Source organism: Blastocystis sp. subtype 4 (assembly GCF_000743755.1).
Source record: "Blastocystis sp. subtype 4 strain WR1 chromosome Unknown seqid_0078, whole genome shotgun sequence".
Lineage (NCBI taxonomy): Eukaryota > Bigyra > Opalinata > Blastocystidae > Blastocystis > Blastocystis sp. subtype 4.
The window spans coordinates 31,673-52,911 of NW_014569469.1; the positions used below are offsets into that span (position 1 = coordinate 31,673).

Sequence of the window (21,239 nt, forward strand, 5' to 3'; positions counted from 1 at the left end):
TGTTTGTTAAGAAACATGAATATTAATGCTTTAAACGGAATACAGAATCGACAGCAGTCATCGATCCATCATGAGACTGAATGAGAGGGTTGATATCAATCTCTGACACTTGAGGACACTCTGCCATAATGCGAGAGAGTGCTGAAGTGTACTTTGCAAATAGTTCCTTATTCAACTTTGGCTGTCCACGGAATCTATCATTCAATCCTCTTCTCTTCACTTACCCATTGACCAATCTCTCATTCTTTAGACCCTTTAGTGACAACATCACTTCCTCTTGTGAAGCAGGACACATATTGAATACCACGTCCTTCAAAATCTCAACCATGATTCCACCAAGACCTGACACTGTAATCGGTCCAAATGTGGCATCTCGATTAGCTCCAATCATCATCTCCAAACCCTTGGGTACCATCTCACTCACCATAATTCCATGATACTCCACAGGCTGTGTGCTGAACTTCTTATGCATGGCATTGACTGCTTCACAGACTGCTTCTGGATCCTTCAGATTCAGTGTTACACCTCCTACATCTGTCTTGTGAATGATCTACTGGAAACAATTCTATTCATTCCTACATCAGGCGACACCACCTTCGCTACAAAGCGACCAGAAGGATTTGAAGCCAGATTCCGCGATACGAAGTCTGCAGCCTCATTACCATTTGTGAAGAGACTGTAAGCAGGAGTCTTAATGCCACAAAGAGTAAACACATCATATCCTTCCACTTCTGTCAATGTGAAGCGACCTTTGTTAGCAACCTTATTAAAAAGAGCATTAACCTGAGTCATATCAATTGAGGGATACGTCTATTCATCATCTCTTCTTCTTAACCTCACTTCACTATGAATACTCTTGCGAGCTGTCAAATACTCCTGATAACTGGCCAACTTACTCAGTACACGTAATGCCTCTTCAGCTCCTGAATACACAGCCATTCCACTCTCCTTCAGAATTGTTCGGATGGTACGATCGTCAGGATACTTGCCACCCCACTCCACAACCACGAACGGCTTCTGTGTCTTGCCTGGTCCAAAATGTTCCACAATCTGCTTAGCCATCACATCAGAATCAGCCAAGCCAGGTGCAATTGGCTGTAGTCCAAACACCACAGCATCAATATTCGGATCTTCCAGAGCCAGATGTCCAGCCTTCAACATGTCCTCTGTCTTGGCTGATCCAGTCAGATCCATAGGATTGGCACACTGATAATAAGGAGGGAATGTCTCACGGAACTTCTTCACAGTAGCAGGATCAAAGTCAGCAAGACTCATTTTGTAATTATCCACAGCATCAGCAATCAAGACACCAAACCCACCTGCATCAGTAACAACTAACAATGAACCATCATGATCTTCACTCACTAGCAATACGACGGCCTTGAGGCAGTGACTGATAACGGAGAATACGACCAATATTGAAAAGGTCCCTCCACACATCACAACGAATCACTCCATTCTATCTCTTACACTCACAATCATTCTCTACATTACGAAGGAGCTGATCACACACAGCATCATTGGCAGCCATGAATGTGAAGCTGAGGCCTTGGCACCTGCTGCACTACGATTTGCCTTGATCAATAACATGGGCTTCTTCAAGGTCAGACGTTTCGCCTCCTTCATAAAACGAGAACCATCACGGAAACCTTCCAGATATGCCCAAGTCTGTTTTACCGAAGGTTCATCTGCATAATAGCGCATGATATCCATCTCGTTTACGTCACAAGCATTTCCAAAACTCACAAACTTGGAAATCCAGCCATCATGATTTCTTCCTGAGAGCTATGATTGTAACGACTAACTTACGCTTACCTCGTTCAAAATAGCAGAGGCAAGGGCTCCACTTTGAGAGAAGATTCCTACAGGGCCAAAACCAGGTTTTGCAAGTCTAAAATAAAGGAAGTGGATCAACTCTACCCTTCTTCACCGACAAACAGAGTATCAATGCTTGAAGGGTCGTAAACACCCATACAATTCGGTCCAATGATACGACAGTCATACTGCTTAGCCAGTTCAACAAGTCTCGTCTGTCTCGCCTTTCCTTCTTCAGTTTTCGTTTCCTTAAAACCACCTGGAATCATGATGATGTACTTTGCACCCTTTTTCATACATTGTTCAGCAGACTCAACAGCAAACTTTGCGGGAACAACAATGACTGCTGCTTCGATATTCTTGGGCACATCAAGTGGTGTTTTATAGATTTGCTGACCATTCAGTTCACCTCCTAATATTCACGATCCCATTCTTATTCGCACCTTTAGGGTTAACGTAGAAGGTCTCTCCCTTGAACGTCTTCTTGTAGTTTTCACAAATAATATTACCTAGAGAACCTGGTTTTGTACTAGCTCCAACAATTGCATAGTTACTTGCTGCAAAAAAACCATTAATCGATCGGGTATTCACAGAAGTAGAGAACACCCTCGATGTAAATAGATTCCGATACAAAACTAATTGTCTAGCTAACATTTCATGAGAAATGGGGAAAAGAACTGTCTTCAGAGTTTTTGGAATCCCGAAATATTGATTATTTCTTCAGTTACAAAGAAACAAGGGAATTAGCAAGACTAGGCATTGCAAGCATCAGGCTTTTCACCTTCATAGGCATCACAAACAGTCTTCCGGAAACTGGAGGTGTAATCCATCAACTTACCATTGACAATCGTCCAAGGAACGTATTCATGATCCTCAGGAGTTCTATCAGCGGCATCTAAGTGGAGAAGAGGACCCTCTGTTCCCTTTGCACACTCCAGAATCACAGAAGCACACCAGTTTCATCAGCACACTTCTTAACGCCATCGTCAGTGAAATCTGTTGTCTTCTCCTCACATACAATGAAATTCCACCAATTATCAGCAAAGTGTTTCTGAGCACAAAGTTCAACATAGTTGCCATAACACTCCTTCTCACCATGTTGACAGCTGAACTGTGGCCATAAGGAACCAGATCGATATCAGCAATGGCTCTTAATGATTCATCTTGGTAGAAGTCATTCACGTCATGGGTGATCAGTTGCTCGCATCCAGGACAATAGGATTCATAGTAGATATGAACATCGACCTTCTTAACCTCTTTCTTGTCTTCATTGCAAGCATCAGGCTTTTCACCCTTGTAAGCATCACAAACAGTCTTTTTGAATTTTTCCTTCTCCACATCCATGACGACACCATCAACAACCACCCAAGGAACGTATTCATGATCCTCAGGAGTTCTATCAGCGGCATCTAAGTGGAGAAGAGGACCCTCTGTTCCCTTTGCACACTCCAGAATCACAGAAGCATACCGACTTCATCAGCACACTTCTTAACGCCATCGTCAGTGAAATCTGTTGTCTTCTCCTCGCAAATAATGAAATTCCACCAATTATCAGCAAAGTGTTTCTGAGCACAAAGTTCAACATAGTTGCCATAACACTCCTTCTCACCATGTTGACAGCTGAACTGTGGACCATAAGGAACCAGATCGATATCAGCAATGGCTCTTAATGATTCATCCTTGTAGAAGTCATTCACGTCATTAGTAAGAAGATATTCGCATCCAGGACAATAGGATTCATAGTAGACATGAACATCGACCTTCTCAACCTATAATAATAAAGCAAAACAAATCCTAACAGCGAAAGCAACTGCAATAGTTACAAGAACAAAAGCAAAATTCTTGAGCATACGAAAGATATAATGACGCAAGTGTTTTATCGGGGCCCTAATTCTGATTGGTTCATTATTAGGACATGTTTTTTGCATTTTAGGATTAGGAACCATTCAATGAATAAGACCTTTAGCAAAATAAACTAAAATGGCATTTAGAGAACAAAAATACAATACTAAAAGAATAAATCACACTATGGTGCTTCCTCAAAGCAGCCTTTATCACTGTTGTACCGAAACTTAACTTTAACTTCTTCTGGATTGGTATAATACTCTTCTCTGTAATCTTTATGAGACAACTTCCAGTCCTTCGTATCCTGAGTGATAGATACTTCACTCCATACTTGACATGGGAGTAGACTCATCGATTGTCTACTAGTTAAGGAATCATAAAAATCCCACAATTTTCGTTTCTCCAGCAAGTTCATTTCTTCTTCAAGACAATGTTTACGATGTTGGAGATAGATGATTCTCTCAATAACCTGCTGTTTTCCCTTCATTATCATAGTCCTTTTGGTTTCGAGATAGCCTAATGATAACTTATTCACTTCATTGTTACCATTGACAACTGAGCACATTTGATCCTTGTTCTTTAGATTCGCATTCCCTTCTTTGATCATCTTCCTTACATTCTTATTGAACTCTTCAAGTGTTGTTCTTATTTCATCCCTTCTCCATTCATCCTGAAACAAATGAACTCCATGTTGCAAGCTATCAACGATACGTTTCAAGTCAGTTATTTCAACTTTCGACACTTCTATACCTGATACACACTTCTCATAAATACGAGGCATATCAGAAAGATCTAATACTTGCTTCTGAAGATAACTGGAAACATTCTGAAGTTGCTTTTGCAAATGTTTGGATTTCTTGATTGTTTGAGTCACACGCAATGCAACTGTTTCATATTCCTTACGAAATAATGAATACGATCCAACAATATCAACAAATTCCTGAAACAGTTTCAGAACAGCTTCTATTGATGTGATCTGTTCAATCTGCTTATCAAATGAAACTATGTCACATGGAAAAGACTGATCAACCAAATCAAATTGCTGCATGACTTCATCAATCATATCCCAAATGATCAAATCTTTTTCATTCCATGATAAATCCATTGGTTTTGTTCGATCCTGAAATAGAATACTCCGATTCGAATCCATTAGCTGGATCCTATTCACAATCTCAGTAACTCGTTTACAAATATCATCTTTCTTCTGATGAAATACTATTATCCACTCCTTTTGCTGCTTGATTTGATTACATCGATTTTGGAGTACATTACATAGACCTATCTTTGATTCATCCGAAGAAAGATAACTTGCCATCATGGAACAATCAGTGCATAACTCATCGTTCTTATTGTACCATGTTTGAAGACTTTCAATCCAGTCTTTTGGACTATCTTCAATCTCTATTATCATACTCTCCATCTTCTTCAGTATCTTTAGTCCTTCTAGCAACTACACATGAGTCTACTCACTAAAGTACACTTCATTTACTGCTTGATCATATTCCTGCATGTCGTTGTGCAGTTGATCATACCCATCTAGAATATCTCTACTATGAAGTTTCTGAAAACGCGACTCAAATGATTCCCACTTCAGTCGAATCTTCTTCATCCATGTCCATTCTGAGCCTACCTCACAAATTCTCTCTATTCCTACTTGTTTCTATTTCCTTCCTGTACATTTTCATACATTTTTTATTCCTTTCAAATGATTTTCGTACATTCCGTATCATCTGGAGATGCGATGCATGAATGGCAGCTTCACCTGCTTTTTTCAAATCAATCTTCAGTTGAAAACATCTCTTTTTGACTTGTTCTGCTAATGTAGATGAAGTTAGTGGTTCTGCCTTGATAGCTGCGAAGAGATCTTGGAGTTCTTGAAGTCGGAGGTCTGAATACTCAGAATATTGATTAAATAGATCTTCAATCTCTTGAGAAGTTTGTTGAATTATTGTTACAGATTCCATTAACAATTGAGCTTCCGCTTCGTTTCGTTTCTTCAGCATCAATTCTTTCCGTTGGTTAGACTGATATTCCTCCCTACATTTCAAACACTCTGCTGCTCTACCTTCGTTTTCGTTTGTTCTCTTCCGAAAAGTAACTATTTCTGTCAAAATCGACATTCACTCGATATTTCTTCTCGATTCCATCCTTCTCAAGAAGACAGTTTCTCAATTTCTCAATGCATCCAACGAATCCTTCATAAGTGTTGAAGCAAACTGCAACAGTCACAAATAGATTGCCCGGTTCTTGAATCATAGCAATTTCACTATTCTCAGAATCACTCCTTCTCCGTTACTTGATTTCTCCAAATGATTGGAACATCAGTCTTAAATCCCCCATAGTATCACTTCCACTAAACCACTTCTCAGGTAGATTTGACAGAATCACTGTGTCAGGCCGATGACCCACTGAAAGTTCAGTAAATTGTTTACTATCCGTCAGCGAAAAAGCCTTTTCCCATTCTGTTCGCTGAGGATAAGGAGGTACAATCTCTGCAGTAACTAATATGCCATGACCATTAATTCCGGTTTTTCTTCCATTTAAACAAGAAACAGTACTTATAACAGATGATTCACTTGTAAAGAAGTGAATGACCATCAGTTCTCTACAACATCAGATTTCCAACTGTTTTCCACTTAGTTTCAACATTTAAGTCGATGATTGAATCACCAAATTCCTTCTTCAAGAATTCTCGGATATCCCATTGTGTAACGGATGGAGATAATGACATTCCATGTAGTTCTTTCATTATTACTCGAACTTGAGTGATAGGACGAGCATGAACGCCTTTCACTATCGAAATGGCATTATTACTCCCATCAGAATTCATCCTCTCTTGATGCCTTCAGTTTAACAACAATCAAGGAAATACATGTCGATAAACAAACAGACTTTCTGACTTAAAAGCAGAATGACTCTGGTACACACATAGCCCAATTATGCTTGTTCCTAAGAGCAGTCGTGAAAATCTTTTCAATTGGTACTTGATTCTACACATAACTTCCAATAGCCTCCTTCTACTCGTTTGCACCATGCCACAGTGATACGAGGATCCATATAATTGATCTTACTAGTACCAAGAGCCACAAGCTTATTGTCATCCAAATCCTTCAGTTTTATTGTCATTGACGATAATCGGTTCTCAAATGTCTGAAGACGCTTCGCAACACTGTCTTCAGATGGTTGTGATTTGTACATATGTGAGTATTGTGAGCGCTCAGCTCGTTCCTCCCGATATTTCTGTTTCATTTTCTCCACCTCTTCTGGTGAGGTTCCTTCAGGAATCTCCAATTTCGGAAGAGGTGTCTGATACTTCTCAGGCATCAGTTCAATCTCCTTCCCATCTTGAACCTGCTTCAACATTTTCTTCAGCTCCTCCACTTGGTTCTGAAGTACTTCCAGTTGTTTCTTTTTCTTACCCAAATTCTCATCCCAGTTCTTTGGAAGTGACCTCTGATGGTTACAAAGAATTGCTACTTCTCGATTAGCAGCATTGTACTGAACCACCATTTCCTCGACCGAAGTACCTTCAGGGTATGTAGGCTGTAACTGGCGCTGTAGAGTGATCGAAGCATTGAATGTTCGGAATACTTTGGCTGTCAAACCTTCCATATAACTTGTCAACTTCTGATTCAATGAATTAGTCGTCAGCAAATGGAACACATCTTCACCTGGGGTCTTATCTGCACAGAAGCGACGGAGATTCTTAAAAACTTGCTTTCCTCCTTGATACTTCGATAACTATACTTGATAATCAATGATACCTATACGCGAATCACTTGATGATAACGCATTGAATCCTTTGCTAAGAAATCCATCGTTAATGTGTAGGGATCTTCAAACGATAGATGTTCTACACGCAATGAACAACAACCCACAGTATCTGCTTCTTCCTCTGATTTCTCGTTTCCTACTCTGAGAGCAAGTTTATCAATGATCCAAATAGCAGTTGCCAGTTGTCTATTCATCAACCTCTTTCCCTTTCACATACCGTTCTCGAAGAGAGGTACTCTTCAATTCTTTCAATACAGACTCTCGAACCTTATCGATACAGTTCTTCAACCGACGAGCTATTTCATACTTCTCCATATCATGTTGACCCTTTAAGAAACTTGTTGTATTCACCCCCATATACTTTCCCATATCTTGTACATTATCAACCCAATGAGCCATCCAAGAAGTCTCAGGTCGATTCACCAATGTGTCCCAATTATGCCCTTTCATTGGACAGACTGGAATCGCCATGTCCAGATCCACATTCAACTCAACCTGTTCAGGAATCACTCTCATTTTCACAGAACCCATCTTTGGATGAAGGCCACGACCTCGGAAGAGTGATGGAGGTTCCACTACGAAATTTCCTGTCTTTTGGACATTTCCATCAATCAATACATATCCCATTCGCATCTGCAATTGTTGCTTCTCTTCAGCTGTTGCTTTGACTGTGTTCTTTTTCCGTTCCTCTAAATACCTTCGAATTGCAGTGAAGTCACATTTATCAAAGGACTTTACAACACTTCCAACACCCATCTCCTCTTTGAAATATGAGAAAAAGTTATCCTTGAAGATTTTAGCTGAAGCAGGCTCACGCAATTGAATTGCATCCTCTCCCACCTGACTTATTAAAGTTTCCTTAATCTTACCATAGCATAGAGGGTCGCAATCTCTTCTTGTTCAGGGGTAAGCTTTACAGGTTGACCATCATAATACAGAGGCACATTATGGGGAGTATAAGGTGGTTGGAATGTCACACCATTATGCTGTAATGATGTCCAGAACACACCATTGTCAGTACGTTGATGTTCCCACCACTTGAATGCCTATATCTCCAAGTAGAGAAGAATCAATACTTGAACCGCACGATCGAACAGTTGAATTGGAGTCAACGGTTTTGTCTTCTTTACTACGGTCTTTGCCTTCTGTAGTTGATTCTCAACCTTCTCTTCTAGTTCTTCCTTGACACGAACTCGTCTGTACATCAAGAATAGAGCAGAAATCGTACTTTGATGGAGCAGATGGTGTAGCATGTCGTTTGACAGATTTCTTCGTTGAACCACTATATCTCAAATGAGAAACGAATTCAAACGTATCATTAGTGTTCTCTTTCTTCACTGTCGGCCGAGATTTGGCTGAACGTTTGGTTTTGGAAGTATTTCTATTTATTATATCAAAGTGATGATGAGACTTAGAGCCATCATTTTCTGAGTCACCATTGGAATCCAAGAAATCATCAATATCATCTTCATCCATCCAATCCTTCTTTACTTTTGCTCTTGGTTTTCTCTTTGGTGGAGCACGTTTAGTTTTCGAAATTGGTTCTCTAGACCTTATATCGACTACTCTTTCTTACTCATCACTTTCTTCTTTGATTTCCTTCTTGACCTTTGGTGATTTCGACCTTGATTTTCTAAAATGACAAGGAATTGTAAATCTCACTTGTTACTAGGTTTCTCATCGCTGCTTTCTTCTGACTATATATATGATATCTGCAAGGAGAAAAGTACCTCTAATTCCATCTCGTCATTATCAGAGCTGCTCTCTTCCATTTCATTGGCAGACTCGAAGTCATCATCAATCATTGTCCTAATAATTACAAATAGATTGGTTGTCTTACTGACTAATGGGAAGGTCATCAGAATCGCTGCTACTCATTCTCTAGAGATAAGAATAAAGTCGTAACCTAACTGTTCAAAAGGAGGAATCGTGCTATTTTGGGTTTTCAAGTTGGTCTTCAATCATTTGGAATTCCAGGAAACAAGTTTATTTCTATTCCAGAAACTAATTCAATTTATGTAATTCCTGAATCTGGAATAGTTCTGTAATCGGGTTGCATTTCACAGATCTGGTTGATTTGCGCATTTAACAAGATCGCATTCTTATCATGTCAGATGCTATAAATATCTCTGCATTGGCAGTATCTTATTTGTGTTCTTGGTTAGCTATAGGCTGAAACAGGGTTCACTGAGAGGGATCTAAAGAACTACCTTCACTACTTCCAGTCTTATGCAAAAGATAAGACTAGTCTAAACGCGTAAGGAGATTCGCAGTAATGATGGTTATTTTATAGTCTTGAGTTCCGAGAATCTCTCGGCCTTCTTGGATTTGTCAGTGAAACCGTTTTTACTGATTTGCTATTCAATGCATTCAACACCAACAAGGATAACAAGATATCATTCGAGGAGTATATTCGTGGTCTTCGTATCTTGACAAGAGGAACTCCAGAGGAGAAACTTGTATTGTTGGTGTATTGGATATAATTAAAGGCTTTCTCTTTTCGCATGATTGATATTAATGGAAAGGGTTATATAACCTTGTCTGAGTTCGAACTAGTGATGGAGTCAACACAGCGTTTGGTGAATTATGTTGATGAGTATTGTTTCTATTTTTCTTTTATCTTAGTATTACCAAATCAGGTCCAGGAAGTGTTGAGATCAATAAGAAGACAACAGAAGTGATCATTTCTTTTGAATGATTATTGTAGAAACTCTTTCATGATATGGATAAGGATGGGAATGGTCAAGTAACATGTGATGAATTTGTAAGTTCTTTGAGTAATCAAAATAGTATGAATTATATTTGAATGACAATTAGATATTACTCTCTGGATGTCTCATATCAGTAATAGTCGTGATCTGATTGGAAAGGAAGATATTACGACACATCTTCCTTTCTTTGTTCATCGTAATCTTTCGGTAGGAATATGATGGAAGGATAATAAGTAGACCATCAGTCAACAAGCGACAGAAGTATTGAATACTTTGTCAACTGTGCTCACCATCACGAATTCGATGAAGGCTCGTGCTTCGATGAAATCTCTGGAACTGGAAGTTGGAGAGACTGAAGAGAAATCGAAGGAGACTATTGCTCCTGCTGAGAATGAAGGTCTTTCAACCGATCCTCCTCTTGAATCTACCAAGAATGAACCAGTTCAACCTGAAACCTCTCCTGAGACAGATCCATCCAAGACAACAGAACAGTCGATTCCTAGTACTAGCGTTGAAATCAAGCGACGAACAACACCTGAAGACGAACTCCAACAACTCTCTGAACTCCTCAGACATGCTGTCTCTCAGCAGTTTAATGTTCTTCGTCGTGTACGCAAGTTTATGGATACAGTATCCTTTCTAAGCATACTTTACTGTAGATGGAACAGGAAGCTTTGGGCCGAAGTCGTGAATATGAGCACAAACATGCCTTGCCTCCCAATATCCGAAGTTCTCTTGTTGAAGCTAATCATGAACTCACTACTCATCTCGAGGACTCGACAGCTGTTCTTTCGCAGGAAGCTGAAGAGGATCTACCTATGGAGAAGAAGACTTCAGTCGATTTGAAAGGTAAATTGTAGAGAAGATGGGTTTATGAATAGAACAGGTGAAGCGGATGCTTCCTGGTGTAACTGCCGGTATTTACTCACATTGTTAATTACAAATAGAGGCTGTAGATCAAGTATTACAGAGTGAAGATGTGGCTCAAGCTATGTCTGATTCCAGTTCCGACGAGATGGAAGAAGAAGAGGCGATTACTCTTCAGAACAAGCATCATCCTCTTCAAGGAAATGATAGCAAAGGTCTGATCGTTCATTTCACTCATGAGAAATGGGATTTGGTTGTGAATATCATGATGGGAATTCGAAAAGCTGTGAGTAATGTGATGGCTGAACCTAATCGACCTCTTTGTTCTGATGACTACATCATGAAGGAGAAGATGACTTTAGCACCTCAGAAGTCTGATAAGGATGATCGACGTGTTTGTATTTCGTCCCTCTTTCATTCTTAGTCCTGTCGATTTGTTGATTATGCTCCTATGGTTTTCCGAAAACTTCGTGAGAACTGGAATATCCCAACAGAGGAGTATATGCTCTCAGTAGGTCCTCAACAAATCCTTCGTAGTTCTTCTTTCTATTTCTAATCTTATAGGCAATATTATGCTTGGTTCATTAACCACTCTTTCTGAGTTATGCTCAGAAGGCAAGTCTGGTTCCTTCTTCTACTACTCAGCAGATGGAAAATACATGGTAAAGACAATTTCTCATGCTGAGCATCGGTTCTTCCGTAAGATTCTTGCTAAGTATTACTCTCACATTGTTACCAATCCTGACACTCTTCTGGTTCGATTCCTTGGTGCTCATCAGATTCGTTTTGGTCGTCATAGCAAGTTTGGGAGTAAGCGTATTTACTTTGTGGTGATGGGGAATCTCTTTGACACGCCTTTCAAGATTGAACGTCGTTATGATTTGAAAGGATCATGGGCTGGTCGTTATACACCCGATGAAAAACGTGGTGATATCACTCGTGCTTTGAAGGATCTGGATATTATTGATCTTGATCAACATATTCGATTGGATGCTGAGAACACACGTCTATTCAACACTCAGCTTGAGAAGGATAGCAAATTCTTGGCAGATTGTGGAATTATCGATTATTCATTGCTTTTGGGTGTTCATACCATCACTGGTGAGTTACCTCCAGAACCAGCTCGCGTGTATGGTCGCTATGTGCCGTTCTGGCAGAAGAATTGGGGAGGAGTATTATCTGATGACAAGACGCAGATCTACTATATGGGTGTGATTGATATTCTCATTCACTTTAATGCACGAAAGTTCGGTGAGTTGGCAATTAAATCTGTTTATGACGATGCTAAAGGTGTTTCTGTGCAATTCCCGAGTAAGTATCAGAAGCGTTTCATGAAATTCATGTTACAGTTATCTGATCCTGCTGTAAAGCAAGTGCAGTTGGGAAAGGGCTTCCCCAAGAAGCTCTTGAAGAAACGGGAGCAGAAGAAGAAGGAAGAGGAGGAGGCCAGGGATTCTGTGCTAACACGTGTCCCTACAGTAGAAAAGTAATTTGCGTGGTTGCTTCGTTGTTTTGTTTCACACAATGGTTGTATTAAAACGGCATTTTGGCATCACTGTAGTTTATCGCCTGAGTGTGCGAAATGCAGGAAACTGTAGATTTGATGCATGCATAATCTAATATATAGATCTCAGAAGGGTCTGGTGGATTCATCGTTTGTTGTCGTGATGTGTAGATTCGGAGACTGGGGAGTACTCAGATTCTGCATCTCTGTAGACATTACTGGAAATGGATTATATGTAGGAATTATGAGGAAACCAAAACACCTGTGAATGTAGTCATGATAGTTAACGAATAGACTGCATATGATACGGAAAACACAATCAAAGTCACATCGATTAAGAAAATGTACAAAGAGCTGACAGATCTTCACATCTGTCAGGAATTGCGAAGACACACGTATCTTGAGAATGATATGTGCTGATGTGTAGAAAGGCTATCTGGTGTATGAAGTTCAGTGTGGATCGGAAGTACTTGGCAACGGGAGGCGAAGATGGAGTGATTAATATCTGGAAAGTGCGTGAGGTGTCTCGGAGAGATTGGCTGGAGAAACGGGACGTTCGGATCTTTGAGGATGCCCCCATTCATCAATTCGCAGAACATACTGTATGAAATTAATAAGATTCATCATAGTCAGTCCCATATTGTTGACTTTTCTTGGTCCAAGAGTGGATTCTTGCTATCAGCTTCTTTGGACTGTACAGTCCGTTTGTGGCATGTTAGCAACGATGAATGTTTATGTGTATTCAAACACAAGTTGGATTGATGGCTTACTGTCATGTAGGGACATGGTAACTTCGGTGGACTTTTACCCTGAAGAAGAATGTTACTTTCTTACAGGGAGTATGGACAAGAAATTACGAATGTGGTCCATTCCTCAGGGTTGTGTCCTGAAATGGGTACAAGCACCTTCAATTATTACTACAGTAACCTTCTGTCCAGGAGGTTTGAGTTTGATTAATGATATTACATAGGCCGGTTATGTGCTGCTGGTCTGTATGATGGTCAGGTGATGTTCTATTATGCTGATGGACTTCGGTATTTTACTCAAGTGGTTATTGTTTTGTTAGGTTATACGTAGGCAGAATGTCGAAATCGATATGGAAAAGACAAGAAGGGAAGGAAAGTGACAGGAATCACATTTCTGAAGAAACATGACAGTCAGTGCATGTTGGTGACTACAAATGACAGTCGTATTCGATTGATGTCAATGGATACCTTTGGCCTTATTAGCAAGTACAAAGGTCTGAGTAATCGGAGCATGCAACTACGAGCATCACTAAGTTCAGATAAACGATATATCACATGTGGTTCGGATGATGGGAATGTGTAAGGCTATTGAAATAGGTGAATTGTAGGTTTGTATGGAGAACCAAGTGTGATCTGACAGGACGATCTCAAAGTCAGGATGCAGTGAATCATTATGATTCATGTGAATACTTTCATTGTTGTCTGGATAATGAATCTGTTTCCTCTGTCCTCTTTGTTCCGGATTCTGTGATTGAGAGTTGTCGACCAGGAGAACTGGAGAATATGAGTAGCCGTATAGAGGCTTTCCAGAAGAGGGAAGAAATCAGCGAGAAACTCGGCTCCGGATTTGTATTCGTTGTGGGAACAACCGAAGGCTATATTCATGTCTTTGATAGTTTTTCATTACCAAGAAAGATGATGTAACATAACTAACTGACCAAAGCGTCAATTACTTGTTGTTTCTTTAATTCCTTCACTTCTTCATCCGTTAATAGTTTGGCTACCTTTCGATATTCCAGTGCTTCGGTTTCAGGACACTGCATGCATTCCCAGCTCACAGGAATCATGGTCGCTCCGGCAGCACTTGTAGCTAAAACGACACCTAAATCATTTCGATCCGTTGAAAGGTAATAGGAACGTTTGTCTCCTCGAGATAGGACTCGAGCTTTAACAATATCGCCAATTCGGAAGGATTTGTACATAACAACCTTGTCCACTTCGAATGCACGAACATGCTCCTTCTTAATAGTTCCCTTGAAGGATGAAGAAGCTGCCTTATTGTTCACACATAGAATCCGAAGATAAGCCATTCTGAATGCAAATTCGATTAAAAAAACTACCTTAAGGTTACCATGATCACTCTTGCCAGCACAATGTCACCAACATCCGGAACAACAAGAGACCGAATCGACTGAATGCTAAGGAGCGGTTTTGAAGCTACGAATAAAACATCAAGACGAAAAAGACAATCTGTTTTTGAAATCACTTTTGATCCCAATATTGATGCATATATGATATTATCTTTTACAAATGTGCCTTCACCAGCTTCATATTCATTTACAGAGCCTAAGCGATCTAAACTCACATACCAACTATTTCTACTCACCTCCAGGGACTACTCGATTTTCCTGAGACTGTTCGACTTCCATCCAAAGTAGTAATGGAATTGAACAAACACATTATACGATCAATTGTTCGTGAATAAACTGGATTTCATGGTCTTCATTCAGGTTTTTGCCCAATACTTCACCAAACGACTTGTAAGAGAATGGGCTTGAAGCAGCTTCGACAATTATGATCATATCAAGGTCTTTATAATCAATCCGATCGATTTGACATCCAATCACGGCCATCTACAATTGGATCACTCATTCGTGAGTACCTGACAACAATTCACAGTGGGATTATATGCTGATGACTCAACATTACATCCCATTGTATATTTGCCATCTCTGCAAACAAAGACAGCAACAGAACCACTTCCAGAATAGCATCCAAAGCTCTCTGAATAGACCTTCATTGCTTCTGTGAATATCTATTCTCATCAGAAGAATGGTAGACATACTTGAGTCCATTTCTCCTTAGTGAATTGAACTATTTTCTGTTCTTTGACTACTCTTTCAGTTAAGGATGGAACCGATTGCAATAACACATTCACATCTGTAATCCGTTCCTTCTCTAACAAGTGATGAACAACCCCATCAACAGGCAATTCAAACCTTCAAATAACAAGAATATCGGACATGTACGAATAAGGAAGAAGACTTCCTAAGTCACAATCCATTCCTTGAGATTTCACAATTACTCGCACATCTTTTGCATGAGATAATTCTTGTAGAATCTGTCTGCAATGTCCACAGGGTGTTTCTGTTACTAGAGATGAGAATTCCACGAAGACTCAACCAGCAAGGATATTAACGGTATCTTCTCCATTTTTAGGAGAATGCAAATACATGTTCGAAAGAGCACATTGCTCAGCATGAATCGTCTTCAATAAGAGTATCTACAGCAACCATACATGGTTAATGGCGGAATTAAGGATCTCAATGTTTGTTCCCAAAAAGATTCGACCACTCTTTGTGTAGATTCCTGCTCCTACTTGGAAATGAGAGATAGGAACACGTGCAAAGGATCGTATCTATTGATAATCATCCATAGTAACCTGAAAACTCGTTCAATGAGACATTGGAGAGCATCTTCAATACAAAGATGATTCTTCTCAATATACTCGTCAACCTCTTGTTTGTCATAATAGAACTTCAAGTTCTGTAAGTCAATCATTGTATAAACAAACACTGATACAACTCAGAAGAACAAGACTCAGCAAAAGAGTGTAACCTCTGAACTTCACACTAATTCTCAACCTCCTTCATAATAACTACATCAACAGTTTCCTTATATCGCGAAATCGCATCCAGAAGTGACACAATCGACTCTTGTGTTTGTTGTTCTTCTGCAATCAGATCAAGCATATATTTCTCTTTATCTTTCTTCGCATTTTCCACTCGAGTTTTAAGCACTTCAATTTCCTGTTTCAGACTAGTAATTCTTGCTTTCACTTCTGTCATATGCATCTTAGTTGAGTCAATATCACTAGAACTCTCTTGCTGAACACTTGTACACTGCTATCCCTTATCTATCCTACAAACCCATACACAAACGAGCGTATCTCGTTGCTTTTGAAGTTTATCACATTGTTCTTTCAAAGCATTGATTGATGCCTGTTTTTGCTGTAAATCTGTTTCTTTCTTCTGTTTCTTATCCTATAAATAAACACGTTCATATAATCTGACATCATACTTCACAATCTCTTCACGGAAACTCAAAATAGCCTTCTGAACAGCCTTCTGATACTCTTCCAAAACACCTTCAAGCTTTGCTAGTACTGGATTGGTAAGGATTTGTTTCTGATACTGCTGAACATTACGCGTAGTTGCAGATGAAGCATCCTCCACATGCTCCAGAGTAATGCGATAGTCCACACCATTAGCAAGTTGTGAAGTTGATGGAAGAAGAGAGAGATGAAGGAGCAAATCATGGTACCGAGCGATCATTTGATCAATACCAATAGCCTGTTCATCGATACTAACCACATTCTCATCGATTTTAGTAGCAACAGCTTGCTTCTGTGTCATCACATCAGTAATCTTCTCTTTCCACATTCTAGAAGCACGACGAATTTGTTCGACTTGTTCTGGACTAAACTCTTGTTGACTCACTTTCACTCGAAGGGCATCATTTTTAGCTCGAAGAGATTTCAATGTCTCATCTTCATTTCATCCTCATGGTAACTCTTACTCATTTCCACCTCACGAGCTTCAAGTGTTGCCTTTTTGTTATTCTCACTTACGATTTGACGAGAAGCACCATCAATAATATGAATGAACTTCTCTCGATCACGGAGTAATAACTTCTCCTGTTCCTGTAACTAGAATTAAACTCCATCATACAGAGAAACCTGAGGAATCTCTTTCCCCACATTCACAAGTACACGCACTTCATCATCTAGATCCTGTTTGTGAAGTTCCAATCGAGCGAGTTCTGCTTCCAATGACTGATTCTCTTGTGCTATCACTTAACCCTCAATCCTATTCTTACTAAATTCATCGGCAATTTCTTGAATAACTACATCTTTCGATTCATCATCATTATCCATGAAGAATTGATAGGCTTGCTTCATCGATCCATAGAGGAGATCCTCATTTGATTTATCCTTCTGCTGACGTACCTCGTTTGTAGCTTGAATGAACTAGTCATGACATCATAACACCAGAATCCACATCAATCACTTGAGTTAGCCATTTGATAGCAGCTATAAATGTAGGAAGATTAAACGGTGAATTGATACTGTTCATGGTACTTTTCTTGAACTGAGTGGGATATCTACAATGAAAACGGACTTCATATCCATACCCTAGCATCTGCATAATACGAGGGAAATCCTCTTTAACTCCATTCTCAATACGGATATTGGGATCGATAAGTCGGAGAAGGAACTTCACAATAGATTCAAAGTCATAATCTTTCAGATTTCGGAGAATTACAGTACTGATCTCCTGATTATAGTTGTGAAGAGAAAGGAATTCGATAATTCGCTTAATGTTGGCTCCCAATGCTTCTTTATTCAATGTACGTTCCTGTCCTGTTGTTGATGGATCAAATACGGTTGTCCTTCTATAAGTCATTCACTAGATGCAGGAAGTACCTTCTTTGTCCTGAAGGGGCCACAGACATACGTAATGTGCTTTGAGATGTTTGTTGTCCATTGGGAACAATAGAGATACGAGAAGCAGCACTTAAACGCCTCGATGGATTCCTTGTATTCAAATGTCTATATTCGTCCATAGTTCGCTACACTCCTTTACTCGAGAGGAAATCACTCTCTGACGAGTATTCAATGAGATTGTTTCAAAAACAAAATAGCCAGAAAAGCAGCCGATTCTGAGAGTTTGGCAAACCGAAGGGCTGGCGCATAGATACGCAATTACCGCAATCTAGATATCTCGACAACGAACGTGTTTGGAACAACTCTACAATGTCTGAAGAGATTATTCGTTGTGCCAAGGACATACTGCAAATAAGTTCTGCAATAAATCGTGTTCAGTTCGAATTCCTTGGTTTGATGCAAAATATTCCACCGTTTGTTTCGATTCGATTCACTCTCATAATATAGAGTGTTTCAACAAAGATCCGATCCATTATCAAAGGATGTGAAGAGAATCCATTCAGCTTGTTGCGACTTCTCGTAGGAATGAGATCAGAGACTTCAATAACGTGATAGATACTTCGATAAAGCAGAAAAGAATGAAACTCGGTTGCAGAAGCTTTTAAGTGACTCGGAGTTTATTAGCATGCTTGGAATTCCTGCTTTAGACTGGATTTCAAAGTTCGTTCTGACTTTGGTAGTGATGTCGTAGACTAGGAGAGCTTTTTGAAGGAGCCAGTCATTTTCCAGATCAAATCTCCAGACTCTTAAATAATATTGATAGCTCGCACTATTTTGGTGTGAATTGTTGGTATCGAGTAAGGGAATGAATTGTAGATCCAAATGCATTGAACAGTGATCTCACAAAACGAGCACTAACAGAACTATTTGCTAATTTGGGATTCTTATTGCTGTTGATAGATTCCGAACTGCAAGGTGATCTTCGTGAGAAAATTATCGTGCTATATCATCGACTCATTGTGAGGATTTAGATTCGCTTCTCATTTAGCTCAAACCTCAAAATCGTGTTGTAGATCCTCTAGTTCGTTCTTTATTCAAATCTACTACCTATATCAAAGGATCAGAATATCCAAAGAAATACCCCTTCTTCTATTTCGATCGATGTCGCTTCCCTGAAGGCAAGATATTACCAATATTAGATATGTTGAGTGGTTGTGATCTCTATGATTACCAACGATTCTACAGCTCAACAGCTCAATTCCGATCATCTCTTTGTCGTCAATGCAATCAAGCGTTGCTGTGATTGAAGTTCCTCATTCATAGACTGATAATCTCCTTTTTCTGTTCTTCTCTTCAACAACTTGCTAATGAGTCGAAAGCATCCTCACTGAAGATTCTGGTGAGTAAGGTATATGATCAAAGTACAATGGTATATTTGGGTATTCATTATCCAATTCCTCTCAAAACCCTTTTGAGCAATGAGTTGGCCATGTCCCAGTTCAAGGACACATTACTGACAGCAGACTCATTCAACCGTGTTCTAGTTTGTCATTTCTCTTGGTTTCATCATAGGAACAACAGACACATCAATTGGCAGATGCATTAAATTCGACTCGAAAACTTTCAAATGAGAATACAGTGGATTTACGATTGGCATTAGCAAACCAAGATCAGTTATTGGAGCAAATTCGCGTGAATAATGAGACATTGAAGTGGATGTTCATTCATCTGCGAGATAACAAATATCGATCTCAAATCCAGAATAAAGTTAGCATGGTATGAGTAAATTCCAATTATGATTCTAGAAGTCAGTTCTTGAGTTAATGTTGCGATCAGCCAAGTTGGAAAGTGATACACGAAGTGCATTCTCATCCATTCTCAAAGATCCACTCACAATTTGGTCTCATTTTCATTCGATTCTTAGTTCGTTTTTCGAACAACAGAGTAGTGCCTTATTTTGGAGTTCCATTTCTAGACACAATGGATCAAGTTCGAGACCATCTGGATCATTTGCTGGAGTTTGGTACTACTGCAAAGCGGTTAAGTGAATGTAACAAGATCTTAGGGGAGTTACGTCCATTTGTCAAATCTCTTCAACCCTCCCAGGAAGATCAGAATCAATTCAATGTGTGGAGTGGCTGTAATGATGCTCTCGTGAATATGATTCGTCTCACACTTTTTCGAGTGAGAATGAAGTCATGTCATGATCATGTAGAATTCGGTTCTGGAAGAGTTGGAGTACCTAACTTTCTGTGACTATGGGTTTGACTTTTTGAAGGTCTTTTCGGAATTGATAAAATCGAGTATTATTGAAGTATTCCAGTAGTTATCCTTTTATTTGTAGCAAGGTGGAGATTTGGTGAAACTCCTTCAGTATATGTTGGAGAAGCTGGAAAACACGATCAACGGATTGGGAAAAGTTCCTTGTCTTGCAAATCATCCTTTGCCAGAATATTCATGGCAGAAATCGGCCTTATTTTACTACCAATCGTTTATGAATGAATGGTTGAGTTCATTGACATCAACTCTTGCTGATGTGTATTTCGCATGCGTAGCAGAGATGAGAGAACAGTTATCAGCAATGAAAGAGCTTCCCAAAGAGATCAAAAAAGAACTAGGCTTATACGCTCAGAGTGAGAATCGTGATCGAATTGATCGTTGTTGTATGAATGCAGCCTGTTTCTATGATTCGATCGATGCATTGAACAGATATGTCGGCCAGCATTCATTGATGCATATCACTAATTCTATTCAGACACAGTTTGTTATTCATCTCATTCGACAAATCACTTCGATTCTTAATGGGTTGGGGCAGAAACCAAAAACCGTAAGGAATGGAAGGTGAAGTAAGATGCAGATCACTACCAAGATTGGAGTGAAATTGACTGATATCGAGAATTCTGTGTTGGAAATGGGAAAGGAATTGATGTTACTGGAGAATTGTCTTCTCCTTCTAGAAGTCAGCTTTATAGGAATCCTTAAATCTAGTCGATTTTGCATGTGGATGGCAAACGAATGTTCCAGAAGGAATACTCTCGGATTCTGGAATTCTACTTATATGAGGAAATCCGTCTACTCCATCAGAAGGACACCAACCCAAATCCCTTCCAGGATGCTCAATTTCCAATCCCTTTTCAACTGTAAGTCTCTCAACTCTCTCTCATTGTTAGAGCAGCAGGAGGCAAACGGACGTTTCTCGGAGCATTGATCCTGGGTCTGGTTGATGAGTTGTGTTCAGAACCATGTTGGTTTAGTGAAGCTTCGTGTGGCTGGTAGATACAGAGAAGGATGGTGAGTCATAGGATCCGTCC

At 39.6% G+C, this 21,239-nt stretch overlaps 11 protein-coding genes across 11 annotated transcripts; 3 read left to right on the forward strand and 8 right to left on the reverse strand.

Annotated features, from left to right (window-relative positions):
- Positions 1–22: 22 nt before the first annotated feature.
- On the reverse strand, positions 23–472 carry JH06_5865 (acetyl-synthetase; the record flags this gene model as incomplete). The annotated part of the gene is made up of 2 exons (XM_014672742.1): positions 23–194; positions 225–472. The coding sequence occupies 2 exons, from the start codon at positions 470–472 to the stop codon at positions 23–25; spliced, it is 420 nt and encodes a 139-aa protein (XP_014528228.1).
- A 56-nt stretch (positions 473–528) lies between these two features.
- Positions 529–1,275, reverse strand: JH06_5760 (acyl-synthetase; the record flags this gene model as incomplete). Its single annotated transcript, XM_014672741.1, has 2 exons — positions 529–810; positions 841–1,275. 2 exons carry the CDS (start codon positions 1,273–1,275, stop codon positions 529–531), a joined length of 717 nt encoding a protein of 238 aa, XP_014528227.1.
- Positions 1,276–1,357: 82 nt separating this feature from the next.
- Positions 1,358–2,469, reverse strand: JH06_1679 (hypothetical protein; the record flags this gene model as incomplete). Its single annotated transcript, XM_014672703.1, has 5 exons — positions 1,358–1,459; positions 1,495–1,785; positions 1,816–1,891; positions 1,921–2,227; positions 2,259–2,469. 5 exons carry the CDS (start codon positions 2,467–2,469, stop codon positions 1,358–1,360), a joined length of 987 nt encoding a protein of 328 aa, XP_014528189.1.
- A 286-nt stretch (positions 2,470–2,755) lies between these two features.
- JH06_1680 (hypothetical protein) lies at positions 2,756–3,665 on the reverse strand (the record flags this gene model as incomplete). Its single annotated transcript, XM_014672704.1, is given in 4 exon segments — positions 2,756–2,899; positions 2,911–3,245; positions 3,284–3,584; positions 3,615–3,665. 4 exon segments carry the CDS (start codon positions 3,663–3,665, stop codon positions 2,756–2,758), a joined length of 831 nt encoding a protein of 276 aa, XP_014528190.1.
- Positions 3,666–6,633: 2,968 nt separating this feature from the next.
- JH06_1681 (DNA topoisomerase I) lies at positions 6,634–8,910 on the reverse strand (the record flags this gene model as incomplete). The annotated part of the gene is given in 7 exon segments (XM_014672705.1): positions 6,634–7,401; positions 7,431–7,620; positions 7,652–8,292; positions 8,304–8,480; positions 8,511–8,631; positions 8,663–8,716; positions 8,747–8,910. 7 exon segments carry the CDS (start codon positions 8,908–8,910, stop codon positions 6,634–6,636), a joined length of 2,115 nt encoding a protein of 704 aa, XP_014528191.1.
- Positions 8,911–9,541: 631 nt separating this feature from the next.
- JH06_1682 (phosphatidylinositol-4-phosphate 5-kinase) lies at positions 9,542–12,502 on the forward strand (the record flags this gene model as incomplete). The annotated part of the gene is made up of 13 exons (XM_014672706.1): positions 9,542–9,574; positions 9,606–9,691; positions 9,728–9,893; positions 9,924–10,030; positions 10,060–10,111; positions 10,142–10,202; positions 10,252–10,352; positions 10,383–10,754; positions 10,805–10,994; positions 11,027–11,062; positions 11,093–11,406; positions 11,437–11,545; positions 11,577–12,502. The coding sequence occupies 13 exons, from the start codon at positions 9,542–9,544 to the stop codon at positions 12,500–12,502; spliced, it is 2,553 nt and encodes an 850-aa protein (XP_014528192.1).
- Positions 12,503–12,679: 177 nt separating this feature from the next.
- Positions 12,680–14,191, forward strand: JH06_1683 (wd40 repeat-like protein; the record flags this gene model as incomplete). Its single annotated transcript, XM_014672707.1, is given in 9 exon segments — positions 12,680–12,751; positions 12,811–12,911; positions 12,944–13,118; positions 13,150–13,268; positions 13,297–13,457; positions 13,487–13,563; positions 13,594–13,841; positions 13,871–14,147; positions 14,159–14,191. 9 exon segments carry the CDS (start codon positions 12,680–12,682, stop codon positions 14,189–14,191), a joined length of 1,263 nt encoding a protein of 420 aa, XP_014528193.1.
- Positions 14,192–14,911, reverse strand: JH06_1684 (hypothetical protein; the record flags this gene model as incomplete). Its single annotated transcript, XM_014672708.1, has 4 exons — positions 14,192–14,573; positions 14,603–14,699; positions 14,730–14,837; positions 14,869–14,911. 4 exons carry the CDS (start codon positions 14,909–14,911, stop codon positions 14,192–14,194), a joined length of 630 nt encoding a protein of 209 aa, XP_014528194.1.
- A 30-nt stretch (positions 14,912–14,941) lies between these two features.
- Positions 14,942–16,043, reverse strand: JH06_1685 (cytidine deaminase; the record flags this gene model as incomplete). The annotated part of the gene is made up of 7 exons (XM_014672709.1): positions 14,942–15,115; positions 15,145–15,297; positions 15,328–15,481; positions 15,512–15,635; positions 15,666–15,750; positions 15,781–15,900; positions 15,933–16,043. 7 exons carry the CDS (start codon positions 16,041–16,043, stop codon positions 14,942–14,944), a joined length of 921 nt encoding a protein of 306 aa, XP_014528195.1.
- A 240-nt stretch (positions 16,044–16,283) lies between these two features.
- JH06_1686 (hypothetical protein) lies at positions 16,284–17,996 on the reverse strand (the record flags this gene model as incomplete). Its single annotated transcript, XM_014672710.1, is given in 10 exon segments — positions 16,284–16,301; positions 16,322–16,387; positions 16,424–16,525; positions 16,538–17,031; positions 17,076–17,190; positions 17,221–17,330; positions 17,361–17,511; positions 17,531–17,645; positions 17,676–17,936; positions 17,968–17,996. The coding sequence occupies 10 exon segments, from the start codon at positions 17,994–17,996 to the stop codon at positions 16,284–16,286; spliced, it is 1,461 nt and encodes a 486-aa protein (XP_014528196.1).
- A 1,358-nt stretch (positions 17,997–19,354) lies between these two features.
- JH06_1687 (hypothetical protein) lies at positions 19,355–21,072 on the forward strand (the record flags this gene model as incomplete). The annotated part of the gene is made up of 8 exons (XM_014672711.1): positions 19,355–19,471; positions 19,501–19,704; positions 19,734–19,872; positions 19,904–20,112; positions 20,144–20,206; positions 20,273–20,755; positions 20,786–20,887; positions 20,917–21,072. 8 exons carry the CDS (start codon positions 19,355–19,357, stop codon positions 21,070–21,072), a joined length of 1,473 nt encoding a protein of 490 aa, XP_014528197.1.
- Between the last annotated feature and the right edge of the window lie 167 nt (positions 21,073–21,239).